The following is a 27,502-nucleotide window of genomic DNA, read 5'->3' on the forward strand; positions in this document are numbered from 1 at the left end:
TAAGAGCACCTGAACTCTCTGTACCTTCAGTTGTCTAGATGGCAAGAATTCAGATATTCTCAGAATATTTTCACTTGCAGAAAGAGTCACTTGTACTCTGCTTTTTCTCCCTGTTAGTGTTCCCCCCACCCTTTCTGGTTTATTCAAGCTCAGTATAAATTTTGATACCATATACACACATAATTTCTTCACTGTGGTAGCACTTGTAGGCCTTTTTTGTTTTGTTTGTTTTTGCTTTTCGAGACAGGTTTCTCTGTGGCTTTGGAGGTTGTCCTGTTACTGGCTTTGTAGACCACGCTGGCCTCGAACTCTCAGAGATCATTTTGCCTCTGCCTTCCAAGTGTTGGGATTAAAAGCATATGCCACTACCTCCTGCTTGATATTAGCATTTTAATTGATGAGACTGTATCCCAAGTGGGTCTTTTTTGTTTGTTTGTTTCTGTTTGTTTTGTTTTAGTTTTGAGACAGGGTCTTTCTATGTAGTCCTGGAACTCAACTATGTAGACCATGTTGGCCTCAAACTCACAGAGATCTGCTTGCCTCTGCCTCTTGAGTGCTGGGGTTAAAGGAGTGCTCCACCATGCTTGGCTTCCTGCCCTTTTTCTTTCCCTGAAATGCTAGGGATAGAACCAGAGCTTCATACAGGGTAGGTAAGTGCTGTCACTTGAGCTATACCCCCAGGTCAGCAGCCCTTTTACTTGTTAGGGTGAGACCGAGTGTGCAGAATGGCTGCCCAAGGGGCTAACGGTGTCTTTGGCATCTGGATGATGAAAAATAATTAGGTTTTCTATAATATTGACTCAAAGCATCCAGGCAGAGACAACTATGGCCCTTGTCCTAGGGACAGGTGAGCCCAGGGAGGGTATAAAGCCACAGGGGAGAAGGGACCCGGAGAGGACCTGAGCAACACAGCTGCTGGAGCTCCAGCCAGCAGAGGGGTTATGAAACAGATGTTCTGGGTGTAGGAGGAAGGGCAGAGGAATGGAATCAGGACAGAGTTTTAAGGAGGTTGTGAATGCCATGGAATGGCCCTGTGGGATGAGAAGTGTCGAGTTAAGTCTTGCCTTTGGCACATACATTTGAAAAAGTGTATTTGTGGCTGGGGAATGTATTCTCAGTTGGTAAAATGTTTGCCTCACATGCACAAGACTCTGGATACAATAAATAAATAAATAAATAAATAAATAAATAAACTGTATTGTCAAATGAGGCAATGGAGATGAACTACAGGTAACTCTTTTCAGTACACGTGAGAAATAGTGGACATGTCGTTGCATAGGAAACTGGGTCCGAGGGAAACTTTGTTTACTGTAAACATTTTATCAGAGTACAATGCATGTTTAGAAATCTTCAAACTTGTTTTTCAAGTACTTAGATCAGACCAAGGACCTCATGCATTCTGGGTAAAGGCTTTATCATCACCCTAAAACTCAGCCCTCATCTCCAAAACCCCCAGGGTATATATGTGTACATGTGTGTGCATGCCCTGTGTGTGTACCCCCTGTGTGTGTACCTTGTGTATGTGTGTGCCCCCAGTGTGTGTGTGTGTGTGTGTGTGTGTGTGTGTGTGTGTGTGTCCTATTGAATGCTGGAAGTAGAGGCATGCACCACAAGGCCTGGCTTTTATAGTTCAATAAAAGTAGGAGATTCTAGATTCTAGTACCTATTTGCTGATGTGGGTGTTCCCATAGGAACTAATACTGCAGAAGAGACAAAGAAAAGATCTTTAGGGCCCAAGAAGGTCCAGCTCTGGGGCCGCCTGGGTTCATGGCTAGTCTTTGGTTTGCCTGGGGATGTTTTCTGCATTGCCGTGGAAGGGTTAATGAGTGTGTGTAGACCCTGAAGGGGTCTGTTTCCCAGTGACATGTGAGACAAGTTCGGCAGCTGGGAGTTGAGGTGGGAGCAACTTTGAGTAGAAAGAAGGAAAGAACTGGTCCCTTTTAGAAGAGCTTGGGGGTTGACGACAGGGCTCAATTGATAAAGTATATGAGGACCTAAGTTCAGAACAACAGCATGTGTCTATAACCCCAGAGCTAGGAAGAGCAGAGACAGGTGGATCCCTAGATGTCACCGGCCAGCCTTGAGCCCCAGATTCAGTGGAGAGACATGGTCTCAAAAAACAAAAACAAAACAACAACAAAGAAAAAAAACAAAACAAAACAGAGAAAGTGGCAAGTGATAGGGGAAGACAGCTGACAAAGTGAGAGCCTGAACATGATACAGAGGTGGACCAGGCTTTATCTAGCTTAGAGTGCTCATTGCATATCACTAGGTCTTCATGGAAAGAGACTAAGACCTTGGGGTGAGGTTTAGGTGTAGAGTGAATGCTTAGCCTTGCTGAGACAGAGTTTGATTTCTAGCACCAAAAACAAAGTGAGACCATAGAGGGTGTCCTCTTGAATGAGTAAGGCATGAAACTGATGGGCGTTTCCAAGAGGGCTCTATAATGTTGGACTTGGAAATTTAATTCATTAAAAATGTTTGATTGCTGCAATGTTTTGGCTGCCGCAGGACTGCTCACAGTGCAGTGCCACTATTACTTGTGTAGAAACAGAGGTCTGCTCAGTTTTAGCTGTCACTGTGTCTGGTCCTTCCTAAGCTACCTTCATTCCTATGGACACTGAGTAACTCTATAAAAATTATCTCAATGATGATAAACAATTAAACTTTAACATTTTATGATAATGAAAATAACTTTTGATTATAAAAAATATGGGCCAGGCATGCTGATATATGCTTGTAATCATAGCACTTAGGGGATAGAGGCAGGAAGATCAGGAATTCAGGGTCATCTACTATACAATGAGTTTGAGGTCAGCTTTGGCTATATGGGAACTTGTAAAACAAAGAAAAACCCCCAAGAAACAAGCAAACAAACAAAACGGACTGAATACTACTGAAAAAAAAATTCAAAACTGGGTATGGTGTCTCGAACCTATAATCCTAGCACTCAGGAGGTGGAAGCAGGAGAATGGCGAGTTCAAGGTCGAAAAACAGACAAGAAAGGAAAAGACTCAGAAAGCACCTAAAGCTGTAAATAAGTTAAGTGATAGTCACTGTAGAGTGAGGAACACAGCTCACTGGGAACATTGTACCAGACCCTGGGTCCAAGCCCAAGCCTGCTAAAAATAAATAAAAGTAACATGGGTTTAGGAGATGGCCTAGTCAGTAAGTTACTTGCTACATAAGCTTGAGAACCAGAATTTGAGCCCTAGTGCCCACATCAAAACAGGGCGCAGTGCTACATACCCGTAATACAAGCACTGTAGTGGTGTGGTGGAGGCAGCAGGATCCCAGGGGCCTCCTGGCTAACTAGTCTAGTTGAATTGATGAGCTCCAGGTTTAGTGAGAGACCCTATTTGAAAATAAGGTGGAGAGCAATGAGGAAAAATGCCTAGCTTTGACTTCTGGCCTACACACACACACACACACACACACACACACACACACACACACACACCCCAATCCATACCTATACACACATGAACAGTGAACATGTATAGAATATGCATATGGCTAGTCTTTTGCCTAAGTTATTTTTTTTCTATTTTTAATTTATTTTGATTTATTAATATATATATATTTTTAATCAGGCCAGGGTCGCCCTACACTTTTGAAGGTGGCCACAAACTCCTGGGTTCTAAAAATGTTCCCTTGTCAGTCTCTTGAGTAAGCTGCCCAGCTCCTAAGTGAAGGGACTCTAGCCAGCTGGAGCACAGCAGGCATGGCTCTAGCAGGCCTTGCCCTTCTTTCCAATTAGCAAATCATTAGATCACATTCCTAAAGCTAGCCACCAAGGTCTATTCCTTATTTGGCCACTTCCTCCCCATAGACTGACTATGGTCCAGCTATCCAAGTAATTGAAGTTCAGCAATCAAAAGCCCCCTTTGCCTCACCTAATAAAACATGCCCAATTCAAACTAAACACGTCATCCTATCATGGGATTTCCCCTGTACCTGTATAAACTACCATTGGCCTATGTGCCACATCTGTCTCCCCTCTATCCAGACGCAGTCCTTTGGCCCCCTCTGGGACAAATACCACTTCCCCTCTCTCTTGTTCCCTTCCTCTTCTCCCTTGTCCTCTATCTTTTGTCTTTGTCTTTGATTCCTGCCCTCTGTCCCTCTGGGGCAAATAAATCTTTGTGCTGAACAATTGGTCTTGGGTGTCTTGTGCCAATGCCTTTCCTTTCACTAAGACATTCCTTACGTTTGAATGTATGGATGGTGTTTCTGCATTACAGCCTATCTGTACATACATATTTTAAATAAGGGTAAAAATGAAAATATTGAGTGAGGATGTTGTTTAGTGGTAGTGTGCTTGCCTAGCATTGGGGTTTATCCCTGGAATCATCACCACCAAAGAAAGTCCTTTAGTAGGTAAATATTTGAGTAGGTTTTTGCTACATCCACCATGTTAAAAGTGGTATTTACTACAAATGCTTTAAGCATCTTAAGAGATGCCCACAGCATATTAAAGTGTGATTCATGCAGTATGGCTCTGCTTGAGCTTGTGCGTATAGACACAGCTGGTTTCTGTGTATGGGGTTTGTATAACAGGGGAAGACTCACAAGACGATATCAACAGTAACCACATGTAGAGATAGGGTAGGAAGGGAAAAGATAACTTTTACTTTTTATTTAAAACAATATTTATTTATTTATTTATTTATTTATTTATTTATTGTGTATACAACATTCTGCTTCCATGTATATCTGCTCACCAGAAGAGGGCACCAGATCTCATTACAGATGGTTGTGAGCCATCATGTGGTTGCTGGAAATTGAACTCAGGACCTCTGGAAGAGCAGTCAGTGCTCCTAACCTCTGAGCCATCTCTCCAGCCCTATTTAAAATAATTTTATCACAACTTTTTCTAATTCAGTATTTTATTTGAAAAAAAATATATGTTCGGTTTTAGAACATTTTCATCACCTCAAAGAAACATGTACCTCTTAGCTCCCCCCAGCCCTGCCTATAGAATCTATAGTTTGTCTGTATAGGCTTACAGTTCTGGATTTTAAAGATATAATAAGTGGTCTTTTGTCACTGGCTTTGTTCACTTATTGTAGTTTTTCTTTTCTTTCGTCCTTTTCTTTTTATTGTTTGTTTTGAGAGGTCTCGCTCTCTTTCCCTGCCTCCCTCCCTCTGTACACACACACACACACACACACACACACACACACACACACACACACACATATATATGTATATGTATGTATAGGCTGGCCTTGAACTTGCAGTTTTTATGCCTCACCCTCTTGAGTGCTAGGATTATAGGCATATACCATCCTTTCCTATTTACCGTGTTTTCGAAGGTTCAACTGTGTAACATCTCATATCACATTATTCCCTTTGGGGATTTTGTGTGTTTATTCCTTTGAGATACTGTGTATATGTGTGTTTGTGTTGAAGACTGAATGTAGGGCTTTGCACATTTAAGTTCCTACTGTACTACTGAGCTGTGCCCTTAGCTTTTAAACATCTTTTTGTATGTTATTGCCCATTTGTACATATCTGAGAAAAATGTTTACTCAGATTCTTTGCTATTTGTTTTAATTATTTTTAATTATGTATATGTCTGTGTATGTGAGTCACATCCAGGTTAGATGCTTTGGATAAACCTGGAGTGGAGTTACAGGCAGTTGTGAGCCACTTGATGTAGGTGCTAGGAGCTGAACTTAGGCCTTTACAAAAGCAGTATGTGCTCTTAACTGCTGAGCCACATGTCCAGTCCTGTCTTAGTATTTACTTCTTCTTTTCTCCAAGACAGGGCTTTTCTGGGTAGCTCTGGCTGTCCTGGAACTTGCTCTGTAGAATAGGCTGGGCTTGAACTCGGAGATCTACTTGCCTCTGCCTCCCAAGTGCTGGAATCAAAGGCGTGTTCCACCAACACCCAGCTTTATTATTCACTTCTTTATTTTCTATATAAATTTCTTATTAGAGGTATGCTTTTCAAATACTTTCTCCCTTTGCAATGTGAAAAATTATGCATGTAGAGAACTGTCGTTTGGATTTCAAACTTACGATATTTAATAGTAGGGCATTTTCAGATACCACGTGTGCTGAAAGGTTTTCTTGGTGCTTTTTGCTCCTTTTCTTTATCAAGAGAAGACTGTTCCAGGGTCCCAGTTGTATCTTGATTATGAGATCACTTTGTTATGTCAGGTAGGCCTTAAAGCAGACAAGAGTGACAGGAAACTAAACGAGATTTTAAAGGCATGTGCTGTGGTCAACATGCCTATGACCTTACCACTGTACTTATCAGAAATTTTTGAACTTACCAATGGCACCTGTTTCCTCCCTGTGGGGCTGGGGAGTTTGCAGGTAGCTGCTGAGGGGCAGAGAGAAGCCAGCAGAGATTCCCGTAATGTCAACAGGCTGGGGAAGTCAGCAGTTAGAGTGGATGGGCCACTAATGCAGTCAGAGCACAGGGACCAACACCCCAGAGCTAGAGACATAGCAGTAAGTCTAAATGCAGGTGAATGGAGGAATGGGGTGTTTGGTAGTCTCATGTCAGTGGACACACAGAAACTGTGGTCCAAGGCCCCTCAAATACACCTTTGAAATTGCCCCTTCTACACTGGAAGGAATGGCCCTCAGGTGAACCCATCCCTACCACAGACCAGCCATAAAACAGCTCAGGGCCTGAGGTTCTGTGCCTTGTAGCCTGCCAGAGGACAGTGGGTCTGGAAGAAAGACAGTGGGTTCCCCGTGAGAGGATGCCCATCTGTTCCACCAGCTGACGCACTTACTTTGTGAATTCATCCCAACTCAGACACTGTGGTTTGTCTACTCTCCTGCATCAATACAACACACTGCTGCTTTGAGGCTCTTCCTAGTGGCTCCTGAGAACAGAACAGAGGCCCCTGATGGAGTTCTCTCTGAAATTGTGTTCACATTTTATCAGCCAAGCAGCTAGTCTTTGTGAAAAGTCAAAGGCAGACATCAAGGTTTGTCATCCCTTAGAACTCACACGGAGCCCTTCTGAACTCTCAAGGATTTTCATGTAGGTTTGACAGACACAGACCCCCAACAAGTCTCATCACCTGGGTTTTTCTTTTCTTTGAGTGAATGGTAAGGATTCCTTTGAAGGACTTGATGGAACCCTACTGCCTCATGAGCAGACTATCAAATGGGATGGGAGGAGTCACCTTTGTTTTTGGTACATGAAAAGTTCTTATTTGAACTAGAAGGGGAAAGTCCACATTCCCTGTGCTAACAGGAAAGATTTGCTGCTTCCTCCTTTGAATCATGAAGAAAGGAATGCCCTAACTCTAACTGGATAAAAGAACCTTTCTTAGAAGAAAAGCCTTAATTGACAGTCCTAGCTTTTGTGCACCAGGAAAGCAAGGAGCAATTGCCTGGCAAGAAGGGCTTGAAGGACTCATGAGTGGAGAAGGAGTTGCCACCTTGGCCCACTCCTGAACCTTGTCTGGCCCTGCTTCTCTTCTCTGCTTTCCAATCTGCTTTTTTGTTTGTTTATTTTTAAATAGTTGTTCAACTCTTGGGGCTTTATAATATCTTTCTTGATGGTGGTCAGAAAATCATTTAGAAACAAGTTTTTCTTTTAAGATTTACTTTATTTTATGTGTAAAAATGTTTTGCCTGCAAGTATGTAAATATACCATGTATGTGCAGTGCTTGCAGAAGCCAAAAAAAAGGTGTGAAATCTCCTGGAATTACAATTTCTGATGGTTGTGAGCTGCCATGTGAATGCTGGGAGCCAAACCCAGGTCCTCTGCAATAGCAGCAAGTGCTCTGAATCACTGAGCTGTCTTCCTAGCCCTGGGAACTGACAGGGCTTCCTTTCTTGCTTCTTTCCTCCCTCCCTCCTTTGTTTCCTTCTCCCCTTCTTTCCTTCTGTAAAGGTCTTAATCTCTTCATTTAGTTTTTGTTTTGTATGTGTATGCCAACTCTTTTTCTTTCTTTTTCTTTTCTTGCTTTTCTTTTCTTTTTTTTTTTTAATTTGCTGAAATCCTTTAGCATATATAACCCAGCTAAAATTGTCTACATTTTGCTTTCTACTGCAATTGGAAAATATTCTGGCCATATTTCCTCCCACCTTGCATCCGGGTTCTCAGCAGCTCCTTATGTGCACCACATACATGTTTGCAGGTTCCCATGGAGGCCAGAGAATAGCTCATCTCCAAAACTGGAGTTATAGGCACAATAGTTTTGGAGTTGAATCCCTTCACTATCATAAAATCAAAAGGCTGTTTACTTCAAAATTGATCACCTTCGGTTACTCACCAGTGTCTGAATGTTTTTCTAAACATCCACCCCACTAATAGCATAAAACTTTATTTCTGAAGTGGTTTTGTTGTTTTTTTACAGCTGGAGCATTCACTCTTAGCTTCCTTGTTGACATTTATAGCAGTTGTTAACTGTGCCCTCAGTAGATACATGCAGCAGCCCTTAACTACTGTGCTCTTACTCATCTTAACTTTATACCTCTGTTTATATAGAAATATGCCAAGCCTAGAAAGGCTTAAATAAAAAAAAAGATGCAAATAAAAATGTTATTAGTCAAAGGCATAATCTCTCTTCTCCCTGCAGTACTGGGGATCAAACCCTCTATGCAAGTGTTCTACCACTAAGCAGTATTCCCCAACCCTCTTTTTCTTTTTTTTAATTTGCTGAAATCTTTTATGAAAGCCTTTAGATTCTCAGGCATATATAGCCTAGCTAAAATTGTCGACATTTTACTTTCTGCTGCAATTAGAAAAATATTTTAGCCATATTTCCTCCCACCCACTTCTGGGTTTCTAGTAGCTCCTTAGTTGGAGTCAGTGTGGTATGGTAGACAGACAACAGGCTGTGTGGGTGGAGAGCCCTTAGGCTATTGGGTTACCAGAGGTTATAATCTCTCCAAAGTCACACCAAGAGTAGACCTTTTCAGCTATTGAGGTGACAGCAGATGAAATAGGGTCTGTCAAGGCACTTGGAAAATCTCACTAGGCAGGAAGGTATTTGTTTCTTATACATGTGACTCAATCCCGCTTTTCCACAGCAGTCCTAGCAATTTGTTGCAACTCTTTTCAAAACTGAGAGACTGTAATGTCTTTGTTAGGGTTCTATTGCTGTGATAAAATACCATGACCAAACAAAAACTGGGGAGAAAAGGTTTTATTTTGTTTTATAGCTTGTAGTCTATCATCCAGGGAAGTCAGAGCAGGAACTAGTGGCAGGAACTGAAGCAGAGGCCATGGGAGAATGCTGTTTATTGACTTGCTCCTCATGGCTTGCTCAGCCTGCTTTCTTATACACTCCAGTACCACCAGGCCAGGGGTCCTCCCATATCAACTATCAATCAAGAAAATGCACAACTGGGATTGGAGAGGTGGCTCAGTGGTTAGGAACACTGACTGTTCTTCCAGAGGTCCCAGGTTCAATTTCCAGCACCCGCATGACAGCTAGCAACTGTCTGTAACTTCAAGATCTGACACTTTTACAGAGACATGCAGGCAAAACACCAGTGCACATAAAATGAAAAAAGAATCTAGAGTGACCATTTTCTCAATCAAGGTTTCCTCCTCCAAAACGATGCTAGCTTATGTCAAGTTGACATGAAACTAGCCAGCACATTTTGAAAGGATTTAATAGACTTTGCATTTCATAGCAAGAATAGGGATCTTGTACTGAAATATGCATTATTTTGTTATTTGTCTATTGTATTTCTGCTTCAGTTTCCTTTCACAAGTTAGAAATAAGCTTCGTACATTTTTTTCCCTCTGAATTCTAAGGTTGTTTGTTCCAGGAGTCAGTTAAATGTAAAAGCTTTAGCTCACATTCCAAATGTGAACAGAACAAAAGCTCTTTATGTTCACTGTACTTGTTCTCAACTTTAATGTGGCACTTCTTACTCATGAGGCTGTCACTGGCTGCTTGGTTTGTTACTATATGCTATTATAGGTTTCCTGAACCTGAGTTTTAAACAGGTTCTTTGGTGTGGGCACACAATTAATGAACTGAATTGATCAATGTGAACTCCTTGGATCCTGGCTGAGATGAATTTGAGTTATTTATCTTCAATGTCTTGCCCCTGTGATTGGTACTGAGCCCATTGCTACCTTTGGCCACCCCCACAGCGCTGGGTGCTCCAGAAAAGTTTGCATTTGGTAGGAGCTTCTATTGTGACTGCTTAGCTTTGATGGAATTCCTGACTTCAAACAAGCAGCAGAAAGCAGGAAGGATTCATTTTGACCAGTGGTTTTAGTGGATAAAATGTATCATGGAGGGACAGCATGGCAGGAAAGGCATTGTGCAGATGGTGCCATGGTGGGGGTAGTGTATGGCAGCTGCTTGCTTGTATCTTCAGCTGATCAAAAACAAAGGACAGAAAACAAGGTCAAGCTATAAAACCTGACCTATTTCCTTTTGCTAGGTCCCACACTGTAAAGGTTCTACAACCTTCTGAAACAGCTCTGCCAGTTAGGAATGATGTATTTAAACACAGGAACCTGCAGGAAGGGGACACTTCACATTCTAACCATGACAAGGAGCTTCCTAAGTCTTGCATAAAAAAGAAACAACAACGAAACCCCATGTGAATCAGGTCAGTAGTCAGAGATCCAAGAAACAAATTTAGCACTAAAGCCTGAGAATTTATGAAGTAAGAAACCAGGTGAAGGTGGGGGTATGGGAGTGGGCTGTTAAAGTAGGTTCCCAGCTGGCCTGTGCTCACATCTTAATGAGCCAGACAAGAGCATCCTTTACAGCCCACTGCTGTCTCCTCCACTTCCCTCCTCCTTTCCTCTAAAAAAGTCTCAGAGGCAGGCAGGCAGGCAGGCACCTTAGGTAATTGTAGTGTTTTCTGAGACCAGCTTTCATTGTCTTTCCCCTTACTCTAGCTCTGGTACAAATAACATTCAAGAAGTAAGAAACTGAGATTAAGCCTGTAGATTAAAGCTGGGTGGTGGTGGCACATGCCTTTAATCCCAGCACTCTGTAGGCAGAGGCAGGTGGATCTCTGTGAGTTCGAGGTCAGCCTGGCTTACAGAGCTAGTTCCAGAACAGACTCCAATGCTGCAGAGAAACCCTGTCTCGAAAAACCAAACAAAAACACCTGTAGATTAAACTCTGTGATGTTGGCTCTGTTGTGTCCTACTGTTTACTACTGTGTGCCCAGCTTCTGGAGGGCAGTGATATTACAGCCAGCCTGCTGCCTGAGCAGTAGATTGGATCCTAAGAATTTCAGAAGGCCACAGTCCAAGACCTGAGCCCAGGAGATTGCTGTGGTAGTGGGCAAACAATGCCAGTTTGGCCAGGTAGAGGAAGGGTTGGGAAGCAGGCTTGTTCTTTTTTTTTTTTTTTTGGTTTTTCGAGACAGGGTTACTCTGTATTGCTTTGGAGGTTGTCCTGGAACCTGGGACAGTGGTTTTTACTGGTTATCTATGAACATTTTATTTTATTTTAACTTTTTATTATGCAAAAAACTAAAAATATTTACCACTTAATCACTTGCAAATGTACAGTGGCAGGTGTTATTGATAGAGCCCTTTCCCAAGCACCATTATCTTTTATATTTTTAATATGTATTTATTTTGTTTTGTGTGTATGAGTGTTTTACCTGCGTGTGCATGTGTGCATTACTTATGTGCTTGGTGCCCAAGGAGTCCAAAAGAGGGCATTGGATCCTCAGGAACTGGAGTTAAGATGGTTGTGAGCCACCATGTGTGTGCTGAGAATGGACCCCAGGTCCTCTGCAAGTGCAGTCAGTGCTCCTTAACTGCTGAGCATCACCATCTTTACTGTTTAAAATGATTAATTTTTAACTGTTGTTGTATGCATGTGTAGGTGTGTTAGTGTAGGTTAGTGTGGGTGTGTGTATGTACCATGGAGGTCAGAAGACAAGCTGGTTGAGTTAGTCCTTTCCTTCTACCTTCAAGTTTCAAGGATTGAACTCTGGTTGTCAGGCTTGCATGCCAAGTGCTTTTGTGCTATCCTTTTTGATTCATCTTGCTTCTCAAATGATTAAAAAATTAATATAGGGAAACTAATATTTCATGATGTTCTATTGTTAGAAAATAATTGAGAGCCATAGACATGGAATTTCTTTTTTTTCTTTTTTTTCTTTTGAGGAAGGGTCTCATGTAGCCTAGGTTGGTCTCATGCTCACTGTGTAGTGGAGGGTGACTTTAACCTCTGATCCTCCTGCCTCTACCTTCTGAGTGCTATGAGTACAGCCATGTACCCCATGACTGGGTTTATGCAGAACTGAATGAATGTAGGACTTTGTGTATGCTAGACAAGCACTCTACTAATTGAGTGACAATCCCAGCCCCTGGAAATTCTTAAGTACTGAAGCCATTTTTTTTTTATTTTATACCATAGAGTTGGATTCCTCATAACCTTTCTGTAATAGTTGTAGGCAGTGGAGGTAAGAGCTTCCGGACTCTCAGAAGGCTCCGGAGTAGTGCAGCTGAGAATGGCCCAGTGATAGTGGGAATGAGATAATACATGTTGAAGGGTGGGACAGTAGGTAAATGACAGGATGGAAACTCAAAAATGACTGAGAAGAGGGTGTCTGAGGCAGCTGGGCACTCCAAATTAATTGCCTCCATAGTCTCCACCACTATTAGTTTTACCATGGAGGTGTCCGTAGGGAGTGGACTGAAAGTTGCTTGTCAGCTCTCCCACTAGATGCTGTGTTCTGTGGGGCAGGGTTATGGTCACCTTTTTCTCCTAGGTGCTTACTCTGTACTGAAAAATGTACTCAGTGTTCACCAGGGATGAAAAACTTTGCCACCAGTTATGCTGGGTGATCACAGATATTTCCACATTTTATTGAATTTAAGATGCTGATGTTAAGGGATACATTTGTATTTCATAAAAACAAACAAACAAAAATAACCAGTCAGGCGGTGTACACTTTTAATTCCAGCACTTAGGAGGCAGAGGCAGGGGGATCTCTGAGTTCAAGGCCAGCCTTGTCTACAAAGCAAGTTCCAGGCAGTCAGCCAGGGCTACACAGAAACCCTGTCTTGGGGAAAAAAGAAAACAAACAAACAAACAAAAACAAGCAAATCTAATCCAGCTGGGATGCTGTCTTCCTTGAGATAGCTTAGCTCCCCCAGGTTGATGGCTCAGTCCTCAAGGCTGCTGTCCATTTGAGATACCAGCTGCAATGCCCCTGCTTCTAATGGCCTGTCCTAAGTTGATATTATCCACGCCCCTGTGGACTTCCCATTCTTCACTAGGGTGGCTCATAGAACCAGGGAAACACTTGATGTTCACTGGCCTGTTGTAACGGATATTACTGAGGATGCCAGTGAACTCCAGATGATGACATACTACACAGGGCAAGGTAGGGGGAGGGCTTCCTGCCCTCCCCAGATGTTCTTCTTCCCAGGAAGCTAGCCTGAAGCTGGCTAAACTGTCATTTTGGAAACTTGTGCTTGATTAAATCATTGGCCTTTGTGCTAAGTTTAGTCTTTGGTCTGTTGTCTATCTCATCCCCCACTTTCTTAATGTTTGGGACAGGACAGTGAGTAAATGGCAGAGTGGGAACGAAAAATGACTGAGAAGGTATTTGAGGAGGCTGGTCAGAGGGCAAAAGCCACAATCTTTTAGTCCTGCTTTGGCGTTTTTTGGCAACCAGCACCCATTCTGAACCTCCCTAGGCTGCTAACATCAGCTGTATCATTAGTATCTTTTGGAGAGGCTAGGGATTTAAGATTTACCTGCCAGGTAAAGGAGACAAAGACCAGATGTGTATCTCTTGTAATATCACACTGGTTTCATTTGCTACCGGTCTACTGAACTAACTGGGAACTGCCTCTGGATAGTGATTCTCATCCTTATTGCTATAGGTCACTGCGGTTACTTTCCTAGAAACAAAGTGACCATTCCATGTCTTTCCCCTTCTGTGCACCATAAGGAGTTATTCCCTCCCAGCCACTCCCAAACCCTGCTTTATGTAGTTGCAGATGTTTTACATCATGTACCATTTCTTGATCCAGTAAGATTTAACAAGGACACTTCAGTTTGGAATGACTGTCCTGCTCCTGTTTTTTTGCTTTCTTCCTACCATCTATTACATTTTATCTCCTCTAGGAAGTGATCTCAGAGCACCTCTGTGTTAGGCCCATCCCCATCTCCTGCACAGCAGTATATCTTTAAAACACTGAACAACAATCACCCAAGTCCTCCCTCATGTCAGCAGTTAACAAAACATAGTTTTAGGAACTTAAGATAAGCAGGGAGGAGACTGTAACGGGGTTGGATACTTTTTTGAAAAGCGATTGCATATTATGTAGCAAACATTTGCTAAAGCACTTTTCACCTACTGTTTTATGTCATCTCTCAATAAACATATGCCCACCATTTTCAGAGAAAAAAGAGAAAGGCCTTTTAGGATTTGCCCAAGGTTAGCTAAGTTGCTGCTAAAACTCAGGTCAGGAGCCCACAGCCTTCCACACGCTTCTCCCAGTTGAGACTGTCCCAGGCACTTGTTAGTGCCCTTGTGCTGTGCCTCAGGTGCTCTCAGAGTGCTAGCTGCAGGGTAAGGAGTGCTGCATGGGAGCTCAGAAGCTAACTAATAATGACCTCATGGCACACAGTCACTCCAGTTGCTTCACTATCTTCTTGGAAATAAGAATATGGCATACTAACCTCCACAATCCCAATAGATGCCCCAAGTTAATTACCATCATGTCACATGTCATTTAGAGAAAACCTGAATGATGCATGTCTTTTTTTTTTCCCCTCCATTTTTTAATTTAAATTAGAAACAAGATTGTTTTACAAGTCAATCCCAGTTCCCTCTTCCTCTCCTTCTCCCCTGTCCCCCACTAACACCCTACCTATCCCATACCATTTCTGCTCCCCTGGGAGAGTAAGGTCTTCCATGGGGGGGGGGTCTTCAGAGTCTGTCATATCCTTTGGGATAGGGCCTAAGCCCTTCCCTGTGGGTCTAGGCTGAGGGAGTATCTCTCTATGTGAAATGGGTTCCTATGCTAGGAATAAGTCCATTCCTATGCTAGGGATAAGTACTGATGTACTGCAAGAGGCCCCATAGATTTCCGAGGCCTCCTCACTGACACCCACATTCATGGGGTCTGGATCAGTTCCATGCTGGCTTCCCAGTGATCAGTCTGGGGGCCAAGAGCTCCCACTTGTTCAGGTCAGCTGTTTCTGTGGGCTTCACCAGCCTGGTCTTATCCACTTTGCTCATCACTCCTCCTTCTCTGCAACTGGATTCCACACCACTAGAGAAGTTAGGCAACAAGGAGGAGGACTCTAAGAGAGACAGACATGGTTCCCCAGAGAATGGGAAAGGGACAAGATCTCCTGAGCAAATTGGGAGCATAGGGGGAGGGGAAAGGGAGCTAGGACAATGAGAAGGGGAGAAGAGGAAGAGTGAGGAGGACATAAAGGAGCAGGAAGGTTGTGTAGGGGGAAGAATAGAGGAGAGCAAAATAAGAGATACCATTAGAGAGAGAGCAAGTATAGGTTTAAAGAGAAATCAGGCACTAGGGAAATGTCCAGAGATCTACAAGGATGACAGCAACTAACCATTTAAGCAACAGTGGAGAGGTACTCACAGCTGTGTATGTTTTGCGAGGACATAGGCCCATGAAGTATTTCCATGGCTAGGTGCATTTGAGTATTTAAAAGGATCAAGTTGAAAATTTTCTCTAATTCTTGTATGGGAAGGGTATATCTGCATGTCTTTTGTGATAAAATGCGTATCTTGAATCTAATTCATGCTAAAATGCCTTAAATGCCCTCCCCTGATAATGAGAGGATGCATAGATGTACACGTACTTGTGGAGGCTAGAGGACCTTGAGTGTCAATCCTCAGATGCTGACTACCATCCCACACCTCCAATTCCAGGAGTCTTCACTGGCTTAGCACTTACCAAGTACAACACCTGGCTTCTCATATGGTTTCTGGGGCTTGGAACTCAGGTTCTCATGTTTACTAGGCAAGTACTTTATGTCCAAGAACCTAGACATTTATCGACATAAGGGTGGTTGAATAAATTAACAATATATTCACACAAAGAAATTATGCAGCTGGAATAAAAATTGAAGATAATGTTTGTGGATAGAGCAGTGTGCAAGACAGGCTATTTCATAGAACAAACAAACAAATGTAGAAGAGTTGTTACCTTGTAAGGAATCAATAATTTATTTGTTTCTAGTTGGAGAGATACACACATATTGTATATGTATTTGCTTATATGTGAGTGAATGCCTTTGGAAGGAAAAACAAGAAACTGATTCGGTGAATTGTTCCTGAAGAATGGCTAAGAGTTGCTGGGAGGATGATTGTCCACTGTGTCCTTTGTATTCTTTCAATTTTCAGCTAATTGTATTTAGTACTTATTAAACTAGACATAAATAAAAATAAAATGAAAGAAATAGAACAGGCTAGCTTTAGCTTGCTGTAAAGTGCTTGCTTATCATCTGTGAGGTTCTCACCTTTCCCTCTAAGTACAAAGCACCTTTCTAGAAACAAACACAAAGAAAAGGTACTCACAGCTGTGTATGTTTTGCGAGGACATAGGCCCATGAAGTATTTCCATGGCTAGGTGCATTTGAGTATTTAAAAGGATCAAGTTGAAAATTTTCTCTAATTCTTGTATGGGAAGGGTATATCTGCATGTCTTTTGTGATAAAATGCGTATCTTGAATCTAATTCATGCTAAAAATACATATCTTGAATCTAACCATGGAGAAATATCAGATAAACTAAAGACCATTCTGTGTGTTTCAAAAGTGTCAAGGTCACAGAAGACCAGGGACTGGAAGCTCTTAGGCTGAAAGAGACAGAGGGATATGACCGTGAACACACACAGTGAACAATGTTTGATGCCAGATTGGATCAGAGCCAGGATGGTGAATTAGACAGTTGACAAAGCATTAGGAAGGTCTGTGAGTAAAGTAGAATTACTGTTTCGGTGTCATCTCTGTGACTTGGACTATGGTCCTGTGCCTCCACGAGAATGTTCTCAGTTTTAGGAACTAGTTCCTTAAGAATTTGGAGGTAAGCTAGAGGTTGGTGCATACCTGTAACTCTAGTCACTCATGAGATCAATAAAAGAAGACCACATGAACTCAGGAGTTGTTATACCCAGTGAAACTAGCCTGGGTAATTTAGCAAGATCCCCATATAAAGGGGGGGGGAGGCAAAGAATTGGTGTTTGTAATTTACTCTGAAACGGTTGAGGTGAAAAGAGAAAAGAAAGAAATGGTTGAGAGAAAAGACTGGAGAGATGGTGCAGTGGAAAAAGCTCTTGTAAACATGAAGACTGGAGTGTGGATCCCCAAAACCCACACAAAAGCCAGGCATAGGTGGTGGCAGCCTGCAGTCTCAGCACATGGAAGGTAGAGACAGGATCCCTAGGACAAGCTGGCGAGTGAGCGATGTGTCAGTGAGAGGCCTTGCAGTAAATGAAGTGGGGAGTGATTGAGGAAGACAGTGTCAACATTAGACCTCCACACACAAGTGCACCCATACACATGCAAGCATGTAGTGGTGGTTTGAATGAGAATGTCCCACATAGGCTCCTGTATTTAAACACTTGATCCTAGGTTGGTACAACTATTTAGGAAAGTTTGGGATGCTATTTTGGAGTTTAGGACTTGTAGTCTTGTTGGAAAAAGTGTGTCACTAGAGAGTTTCAAGACTTGATCCATATTGCCATTTCCAGTCGTTTCTTTCTGCTTTGTGCTTATGGTTCAAGAAGTGAGCTCTTGGCATTTCGCTCCAACCAAAATGCCTGTCTGCTGCTTCTTCCTTGTCATTACGGATTCTAATCCTCTGGAACTGGAATTTCTGGAACTGAAAACCCAAATAAACCCCTTTTTGTGTAAGTTGCCTTGGTCATAGAATTTTATCACAGCAACAGAAAAGTAACTGATATATTAGTAACTACATACTAATATGTAATGTGCATATACCACACACAAGGAAAAGAAAGTAAGATGGTAAATGATGTTATTTGAAGAATCAATGAAGATTTTTGACACATTTATTTCCTTCATAACAACCTTCCCAGGTCCAGATTTAAGAAACAGGAATATTTCCTTTTCTCTATAAAGTTCCCCATGCCCCTTTAAATTCCACTGTTTGACAGTATTTCAGGTACTGTTGAACATGGTAGGGTAGGGCAAGGGTGAGAAAGGCAGGAACAGGCTATTCACAGGTGCTGTGCAGTTTGCACATGGCAGCTCCAGAGTTGAAGTTAGGTACTGGCAGGGAATTGTGGTATCCTTCATTGAGCTTTATTTTGGTTTAGAGATTGGAGCATGTTTCTCAGCATATTTCTATTACTAACAGAGAACACTGGTGGATGCTGGCCAGCAGTCTTTCCTGTCTGACTGCTACCTCCCCCTGTCTACATATGCTACTTTAGTGGGAGTGGTTAGAAGTGGATCAGGCATGATGAATCTCATGTGGTGTTGTAGGATGCCAGTGTTTTATAATTCTCATCAAAAGGGGGAGATTGTTAACCTTAACAAGAGTCCATCTTATTGGGCTATAGAGATGGACTAGTGGTTAAGATCAGTTGCTGCTCTTGTAGAAGACCTGGTTCGCTTCCCAGAACCTGCTGCATGGTGGCTCACAACTATCTGTAACTGCAGCTTTAGGGAATGTGGTGGCCTCTGTTGGCCTCTGCAGGTACCAGGCACTCAGGTAGTATACCATACATACAGGCAAAACAGTCGTACACATAAGTAAATCTTTTAAAAAATAAGTTTTTAAGGAGTCTTATCTTAGAAAGTAGAAGAGGTTTCAAAATGTAGTTTTTTGCGTGTTGATGTTTGGAAAGACTTTGACTTGCCCACTATTCACTCCTATACTGACTGGATGGAAGACAAGGTTTGTATACATTCACCAAATTATGACCTGGACAATCCAGTTTCTTTCAGCAGCTGCTTCTCCCTTGTTTTGCCGTTTTTATTCTTCTGCTTTTCATTTTGAGTAGAAGTGGTAGTGGTATATGAGGTCATGTCTACCATAAAAAATCTTGGGCTACACAACAATCAGATGGGAGCATAAGCCTATCATTTACCTGCAGCTAATACATGGAAAAACTTTTTTCTCAAAAGAACTAAGTTTGCCTTCAATATTTTTAATGAGAGTTACATTGTATATACAGTGCATGTGTATAAACACATACATATATCTAATGATTGTCCAAAATCTAGTAGGTATACATTACATTATATTATTGCCACAAATAATATATTATCTTTACCCTTTTGCCTAAGTGTTTGCCTTTTAACAAGACTTTTTCCCCCTCTATCAGTTGAAACTAATTTATTGAAATATAGACATCCACTTAAAACTTTCCTGTCTTTTCTCAGGCATGCTGCAGAGACCTTCCTACCCTCCATGAACACGTGTGTACTGGATGTACAAGACACATGAGTGTTCTCTGTCCTGTCCTGCTGCTGTAGGTGGCTCAGACTTGGAGTTGTCCAACAAGGACAAGATGGATTCCAAAGATGAAAGCTCCCATGTGTGGCCGACGTCTGCAGACCATGAACAGAACACTGCACAGGTAAAGGATGGATGCTAATAGCTCACTGTTGGCAGCAGTGTTTTAGTCAGGTGGATGCTGACAGCTAAAAAATACCAGTGTCTTTGTGTCTATAGTAAGAGTGCTTACGAGGGAGCCCAAGTGAGAGATTGCTCTGAGGAGCTGGAACACATCAGCACTTTGCCTCACTGACAGGTCTTCTGTGAGGTGGAAGAACTCATCAGCCACCATGGCTTTGCCTCTGCACATTACTGGTAGAAGCTGTTTAACTACCCTCTGTTATCTGTACTAGTGATCCCCCAAACCTCAAACCATTGCTGACTTCTTTTACATTAACCAGTGTAGGGTTTCAGTTCTCCATGAGAAATGATGGACCCCTAAAGTGTGTTTATAATGTGAATTTCCTATTGCCCCTTTTAAGACAGAGTCTTGTCTGCTCTGGAACTTTCTATATGGTCTAGATTGGCCTCAAACTCAAGAGATCTGCCTGCTTCTGCCTCCCAGGTGATGATGGGAGCCATGCTTGGCCCATAAACTCTTTTTTAAACAATAGGATAAACATAAGGTTTTGATCCAATTTTTCACTAAATTGTATAACCCTAGTACCACTGTCAAAATCAGATAGTTAACCTTGAAATATTTAAATGTGCAAGTATTACTTAATTTAGGCAATATAATCAATGCTGTGATAATTAATAATGTTTATAAGATTTATTTATTTATTTATTTATTTATTTATTTTGGTTTTTCGAGACAGGGTTTCTCTGTGTAGCTTTGGAGCCTATCCTGGCACTCACTCTGGAGACCATGCTGGCCTCAGACTCACAAAGATTCGCCTGCCTCTGCCTCCCTAGTGCTGGGATTAAAGGCGTGTGCCACCAACGCCCAAGGTTGTAGTCTGAAATCCAGAGATAAGTAGTTCTAGGACATTTTTAGCAGAGTAACTGAGACCACTGCTTTTTTTGACCACTTTAATGACTACTTTCACGAACTTACATGCTGCATTTATCCAAAAGGAAGACAAAGGTGAGGCATGGCAGCCCTCTGGGTAGGCAGAGGCAGTTGATCTCTGTGAATTTAAGGACAGTCTGGTTGACTTAGGGTTACATAGTGAGACCCTGCCTTTAAAAGAGAGAGAGAGAGAGAGAGAGAGAGAGAGAGAGAGAGAGAGAGAGAGAGAGAGAGAGAGAGAGAGAAGCAAAGGGAAGTCTTTTTGTGAGGTTCTGTGTTTACCAGAGTCCCTGCCTGTAGGAGAGCTGAGGTCAGGTTATCCCACTGTACCTCCTCTTTCCAGTCGTTTCTGCTCCTAAGTCCTGCAAATTCTCATTTGTAGACTTTCTGTGACAAAAGCCAATTGGGAAAGCTTAGCTTTATCCTTTTTTGAGGAAAATGTCTGTCCCCCATTTTAAAGCTTTGATATGAATAAGAAAACTGAAAATTACAAGATTATAAATTTGAAGTCACAGGATTGCCTTACAACAATGAAAGCTGTGCAGATACACTGTGAACCTAATTTCCCCCATGTGTATGCTTTATCTTCAGGCATAAATTGAATGTATATAGAAGACAGACTAATCACTTAGCAGGAAATCTGTTGTGTTCCTGTGGTGCTCAATTACACTTGGCCTTTGGCATTCTTGCTGGTCATTAAGTTAGTTTATGTATCATCTGTGAAATCTATTATTTCCCACTGGAGAAAACTGCCATAGAAACATTAGGATCAGTGGCAAGTCGGGAAAGGAGTAAGGATGCCCACCCAGCAACATCAACACATCACTTACTTCTCCCCCAGATGAGTGCTTTGGTTATCTGCCTGCAGACTTTCTGTATCAAGCACTAGGCACATGCCATGCTGGTGCCTTACAGAGTCAATCTTCTATTGCTGACCACTCAGAGAGGATTTTATACAACTCAATTTTGCTTTTGGTTCTTAGGTATTAGGACACAGAAGATTATCTCTCTGGGGACAGATGAACTACTTGACCAGAACCATTTAACAGTACTTCATTAGGGTTTTCAGCTTCTTTACTTAGCTAGCAGGGAAGAATTGCATCACACCCATTGATTCAGTGACATTTCCTGATGTGCCTCCATGCAGTATGTCCTTCATATTATGAAATAACGTGTAGGAGTAAAAGTGACCTTATTTTAATACATCTGCTGAAAAGCACTACCCATTATAAAGTAGAATTTTTATGATGTGTTGAAAGCAATTGCTTTTAGGCCTATATCACAGAGCAATGCATGTTTTGTATTTTGGCAGTGGTGTCATGCAGGAATCTGCAGTTTCTTTCCAGGATCAATTAATTGCCCCTTCATGAGTCACCAGAAGTCATCTATTTGCATTGTGTTTTTAAGGCAAAAGAATTCAAGTCAGCTCTCTAATGTTGAGCAGTAAATTACTGACAAGGTCCGTGCATACTGCCTTCTGGTCTCTAGCTCAGCATGGATGAAGGCAAATCAGTCTTCCTTTTTCTTGCATTAGGGATATTTCAGCTCAGTTGTGCTTGGTTGGCCACATGCCTTTGTGAGTTTGATTTTGCTTTATAAGGATAGACGCTACATACATGCCTGCTTTCCCCCACCCAGGTGCACTTTGTTCCGGATGCTGGAACCGTGGCTCAGATTGTATACACTGATGACCAAGTCCGTCCACCCCAGCAGGTGGTATACACAGCAGATGGTGCCTCCTACACGTCAGTGGACGGTCCAGAGCACACACTGGTGTACATCCACCCGGTGGAAGCTGCACAGGCAAGTGAAGGATTGTTTTTGACTGTTTATTAATTAATATGCTAATAACTTATGTTTGCTATGGGTCAGTTGTTATCCTAGATGTTTTGATTCAGTAATCATTCAGATAAGATTTGTGCCATCAAGGAATGTGTAACTAACTTGGCAATGAAAGAGATGATATGTTTATTTAAAGGGAGTGCAAAAATGAGTTAGAGCCCCAGTGTGTTATGTCAGGCTTTCTTTCCAGTGACCAGTGAGGTGGTTGTCAATTTGTTACCTTTCCTGAGTATCCAGAACTAAGCGTTTTGTTCTGTATACTACACAGCGTATAGCTAAATCACAGTTGGCTCAATGGAAGTACACATATTATTTCATTTAAATGTGTAAGCAAAGGATCCTACCAGCTTGTCCTGTTGTTTGTTAGTAACTTACTGGTTTACAGAACTGTACCAGAAGCCAAGGCACATACTCACAAAAGCTTTAGCCTTTTTTTTTTTTTTTTTGCCACTGACTTGGAGTTTCTAAAGGAGTGACACAGATATTTCACAAATATTGTTGGCACTTTAAAATGTACAAAGTGTTTATAATGTGTGTTACTTACAGTACATATGCACAGGTCTCACTACCATACTCACACATACTAATGAAGGCTGAGGATAAAGTAAGTATACATTGTACTACTATTATTTCTTCATTTGGTGTTGCATTTTAACCCAGACCTTTATGCATGCTAAGTGCATGCTTTACCAGTGGCCTGTAGTGTCAGTTCCTAAACAATATTTATTTATTTATTTACTTACTTACTTACTTTTTGAGATAGGGTTTTCCTACATAGTCATGGCTGTCTTTGAACTCACTATTATGTAGTTCATAATAGGCTGGCCTTAAACTCACTTCTGTCTCTTGAGTGCTGGGATTAAAATCACCTGCCACCATACCTGGCTTCATTTGGTTTTTTGTTTGTTTTGTTTTGTCTTTTGTTTTTCATAGCAGGGTTTCTCTGTGTAGCTTTGGAGTCTGTCCTGGAACTCACTCTGTAAATCAGGCTGGCCTCAAACTCACAGTGATCCGCCTGCCTCTGCCTCCCGAGTGCTGGGATATTTTTAAAAGTAATTTTTATAGTAGGACCCTTGTCATAAAGTTGTCTGTGTGTAATATTTCATCAAGAATATTTCATTTCTAGAAATGAAATTGTCCAATGCTCACATGGTCCTTTTGGAATGCTTTGGCTTAGTATTTGTTCTCTAACTGTATAAAAGTACAGCCAAGCCCGGTGTTGGTGGTGCATGATATTAATCCAAGCAGAAGCAGGGGCAGCCAGAGCTCTGTGAGTTTGAGGCCAGCCTGGTCTGCAGGGCAGGTTGCAGGTCAGCCAGGGCTACACAGAGAAACCCTGTCTCGAAAAACAAAACAACAGCAAAGTAAAGTACAACCAGAGAGTATATGTAAAGAATGGCATATACTTAACTGCTAGTTTATTATAATGTTACCAAGTGTCTGAATTTTGATAATTTTTTAAAATATCAAAGTGAAAAAATAGCAACTATCAGTAACTGTCCTTCATGTTCTTCTGGAATTCAGATTTAACCAGTTTTTTTGTTTGTTTGTTTGTTTTGTTTTTGTTTTTGTTTTTTCAAGGCAGGGTTTCTCTGTATAGCCCAGTTTTTATGTCAGTCCCATAGGTTTACCAAAGTCTTGGGCAAATTAAAGTCTTTCAAAAGATTTAGCAGAGATTATTTTTCTGAATTAGAGATACTAATTATTCCTTAGCTGTGAAAAGTATGGACAATTTTTTTCTCTAGTTGTTATGAGTTTATGATGATTAAGTTTCTTTATTATCACTATTATACCTTCTGGCTTTATTTAAAAAAAAAAAAAAAAAAGAGGAAGAAGGACACTTGGCCAGGCCATGGTAGTGCATGCCTTTAATCTCAGCACTTGGGAGGCAGAGGCAGGAGGATCTCCGTGAGTTCGAGGCCAGCCTGGTCTACAAAAGCAAGTGCCAGAACAGCCAGGGCTACACAAAGAAACACTGTTTGGGAAAACAAAAACCAAAAACCCCGTGGACTATAAATTCAATGTATGTTCTTTCTACTTTTCTGATGACAGACACATGTTCATATTGTAAAGGCTTAATAACCTGTGTTTCTGATACACTGTGTGTGTTCTACCTCTGCATCCATTTTTACTGACTCACAAATCTCTTGTGAGTAGGGTTCAATGTGATTGGTGCACTCTGTTCATGGCCTGTCTTTTATGTTTACATGTCATATCTTTTTAATTAGCTGTGACATTCAAGCTCAAGAGAGGCTTTGCTTGAGAGCAGAATAGTGAAGTATGTTAGCCTTTTGGGATGGCTGCTTATTCAATCTCTGGAGGCTTTTGAATGAAAGACTCCAGGCAAGTGCAAGAATACTGTCTTTATCTCCTGCATTAATGAAGGATTACTAGCTATGATTAAGATAGCTCTCTTAAAAGTTGGTGCTGACCGGAGTAATTTTCCTGTGTAGGTGAGCAGTCTAAAGATGCACTGACATGTTTGTTTATTTTTCTCTAGACTCTGTTTACAGATCCAGCTCAGGTAGCTTATGTCCAACAGGATGCTACAGCTCAACAGGTAATAAAAAATCCTTTGTGCCATTTGGGAATAACGTAGTGGCTGTCATGTTCCGGCAGTGTCCTTCTACCCCTATGCCATCTCTGAGTGTTTTTTTTTTTTAATGTATATTCCATTCTCTAACTTTTTTAATGGAAACAAAGCAAAATGGGACATAATGCTAACTAACACACTGCTGTCGGTATATTGGAAAAGTCTGCTAGTAGGAAGCATTGGTTAGGGAAGTTGTCAGAAGTAAGTGTGTACTACGGGGAAGATGACACAAGAGAATTGGCTGAGTCCACCTGGTCAACCAGCCTGGGCAAAATTGTGAGTCTTTATATTAGACAAACAAACAGGATATTTATTCACATGTCCAATAAAAGAATGACATGAATGTTGAAAGTGTCTTTTTGTGGGGTGGAGGGACCTGGTGTCACTAGAATACCAGCACTTAGGAGGCAGAGACTGGAGAGTCACAGGCTGGAGAGTCACAGGTTCTAAGCCAGATCGAGCTACATGGCTAGGCTCTTTCTCAGGAGAGAAGTGGGAAGAGAGAGAAACAAAGAGAGACAGAGAGAGACAGAGACAAACACACCATTATATCTTCTGTAAGCTGGCAAGCCTGTCACCATGGACATTCTGGGAAGTTCCTCATCGGTTACTTGAAAGAGAAATTTCTTTTCCAGACAATAAACATAGCACCATTTTCATCCCCTAATGAAATGTGTTTCTGGGTGGTTGCTGTCAATAGTAGCCTGAAAGACTGATGAGGAACGTTTTGATGGACAAACAAGATGGTAGCAAGTACCTTGGTTTTCCTATGATGGACGAGAGATGACTGTCCATTGTATGCTATATACTCCTCCTAGTGCTATATACTCTCTATTGTGTCATGTTGTGTGAAAAATCAAAACAATATGACCAAGGCCATAGAGTGTTCCATACCTAACAGGATATGTGGTAGACAAACCGAAAAAGTCAAAAGACATACAAGATTTATTGGTAAAATCTAACCTATGAGCTCCAGAAGAAATGACATGGGGTTTTTTATTTTGTTTTTGGTTTTTGTTTTGCTTTTTGTGGTAGTTTCAGATATTATAAGCTGCTGGGCTTGAACTCACTATGGAGCCAAAGATGATTTTGAACTTCTGGTCTTCTTGCCTTCACTTCCTGTATTGTGGATTATAGGCATGTGCCATCACACTCAGTATATGTGCCCTGGGATCCAGCCCAGGGATTCTGTGCATGCTGCACACACATTGTGTTAGTAGAGCTACATCCCACCCAGATAACCTGTTTGGATTTTGTTGTTGTATTGTTTTGTTTTAGTTTGTATAAGCATTCTACCACCGAGCTATATCCCCTGACTTTTCCCACAAATAAATCTCAAGGGAAAAGAAGAAGAGGGGGAACTAATGGACTTGGATGTATCACTGTAGTAAATGCTGTATATGGTTTTCCTGCAACCTGATTGGATAAAACCTAGTGTTAAAAAAATAAAAAAGAAGGATACAGGCCTTCAGAGATGGCTCAGAGGTTAAGAGCACTGACTGTTCTTCCAGAGGTCCTGAGTTCAATTCCCAGCAACCACATGGTGGCTCACAACCATCTATAGTGGGATCTGGTGCCCTCTTCTGGCATGCGGGTATACATGCAGATAGAGTACTCGTACATAAAACATATAGATTTTTTTTTTTTTTAAAGAGGGAAACAATTGGGAAAAATAGTAACACTAATGGGTTTTTAATTATACTAAAGAATAGTTAAGAGCTGGGCGTTGGTGGCACACGCCTTTAATCCCAGCATGCAGGAGGCAGAGGCAGATGGATCTCTGTGAGTTCAAAGCCTGGTTTACAGAGCGAGTTCCAGGACAGGCTCCAAAACAATACAGAGAAAGTCTGTCTCAAAAAACAAAAACAAAAACAGAATAGTTAGGTTTTTAGAACTGATAATATGTAAAATATAAAGGCCATTATATGTAAATAAATGTACACACACTGAACTATTTAAAGAAGACAGCCTGCATATAATGTGTAGAGTTTTTTTTTTTTTTCCCACAGTAATCCAGTGAGGGGTAATCAGAGTGGGAGATTGGTTGATGTTTTGAGTCTAAACGGCAAGTATATGAAGTTTGTTACACTGCTCTGTTTAATGCATTTGAGATTTGTCCTTATGAACAAGAAAACAGTGTTTCTTTGAAACAGTGTCTTAGTTGTGTGGCCTAAACTGGCCTCAAATATGATACTCTCCTGCCTCAGCCTCTCATGGTCTGGGTTTACAGGTGTGAGCCACTATGCCTTGTTTAAGAAAACTGTTTTGACAATTCTTTGTAAATTGCCTCTGGGACATTGAAGAAATTTATATTCCTGCCAACTATATGAAAATGCCCATTTCTAACACTCTACCATTGGTACATTTGCATTCTCTTCAAGTTTTGCCAATCTGATATGGCAAATGGTATTTTGTTGTTTTACTGTTGAGGTATGTTTTAATTGATAGGTTTGTTTCCATTTGCACCTCAAAGGGCCCTTCATCTTCACCAATCTCCAGAAACAATTTGGTCCTTTGATGTTTTCTAGGAAAGGAAAGTTGTACTTAGCTCTGTGACTATAGTGTGACTGTAGTTGTTGGCTTAGAGCCTTGCTTGAGTCTGTTCTTTGTCTTCTTC

General features: G+C 41.5%; 1 protein-coding gene across 4 annotated transcripts in view; it reads left to right on the forward strand.

The window, feature by feature from the left end:
• Positions 1-27,502, forward strand: part of Prdm10 (PR/SET domain 10) — a 112,962-nt gene that overhangs the window by 15,957 nt on the left and 69,503 nt on the right. For 3 of the 4 annotated variants that reach the window (XM_027411751.2, XM_027411752.2, XM_027411750.2), the window contains exons 2-4: positions 19,324-19,520; positions 22,089-22,253; positions 24,793-24,852. In XM_027411751.2, coding sequence (XP_027267552.1) covers positions 19,371-19,520; positions 22,089-22,253; positions 24,793-24,852 — 375 coding nt within the window. In that variant the 5' untranslated portion in view covers positions 19,324-19,370. Of the gene's footprint in view, positions 1-17,692; positions 17,823-19,323; positions 19,521-22,088; positions 22,254-24,792; positions 24,853-27,502 lie in introns of those variants that run through there. The other variant, XM_027411749.2, reaches the window with a different exon arrangement.

Source organism: Cricetulus griseus, chromosome 4, assembly GCF_003668045.3.
Source record: "Cricetulus griseus strain 17A/GY chromosome 4, alternate assembly CriGri-PICRH-1.0, whole genome shotgun sequence".
NCBI classification, from domain to species: Eukaryota; Metazoa; Chordata; class Mammalia; order Rodentia; family Cricetidae; genus Cricetulus; species Cricetulus griseus.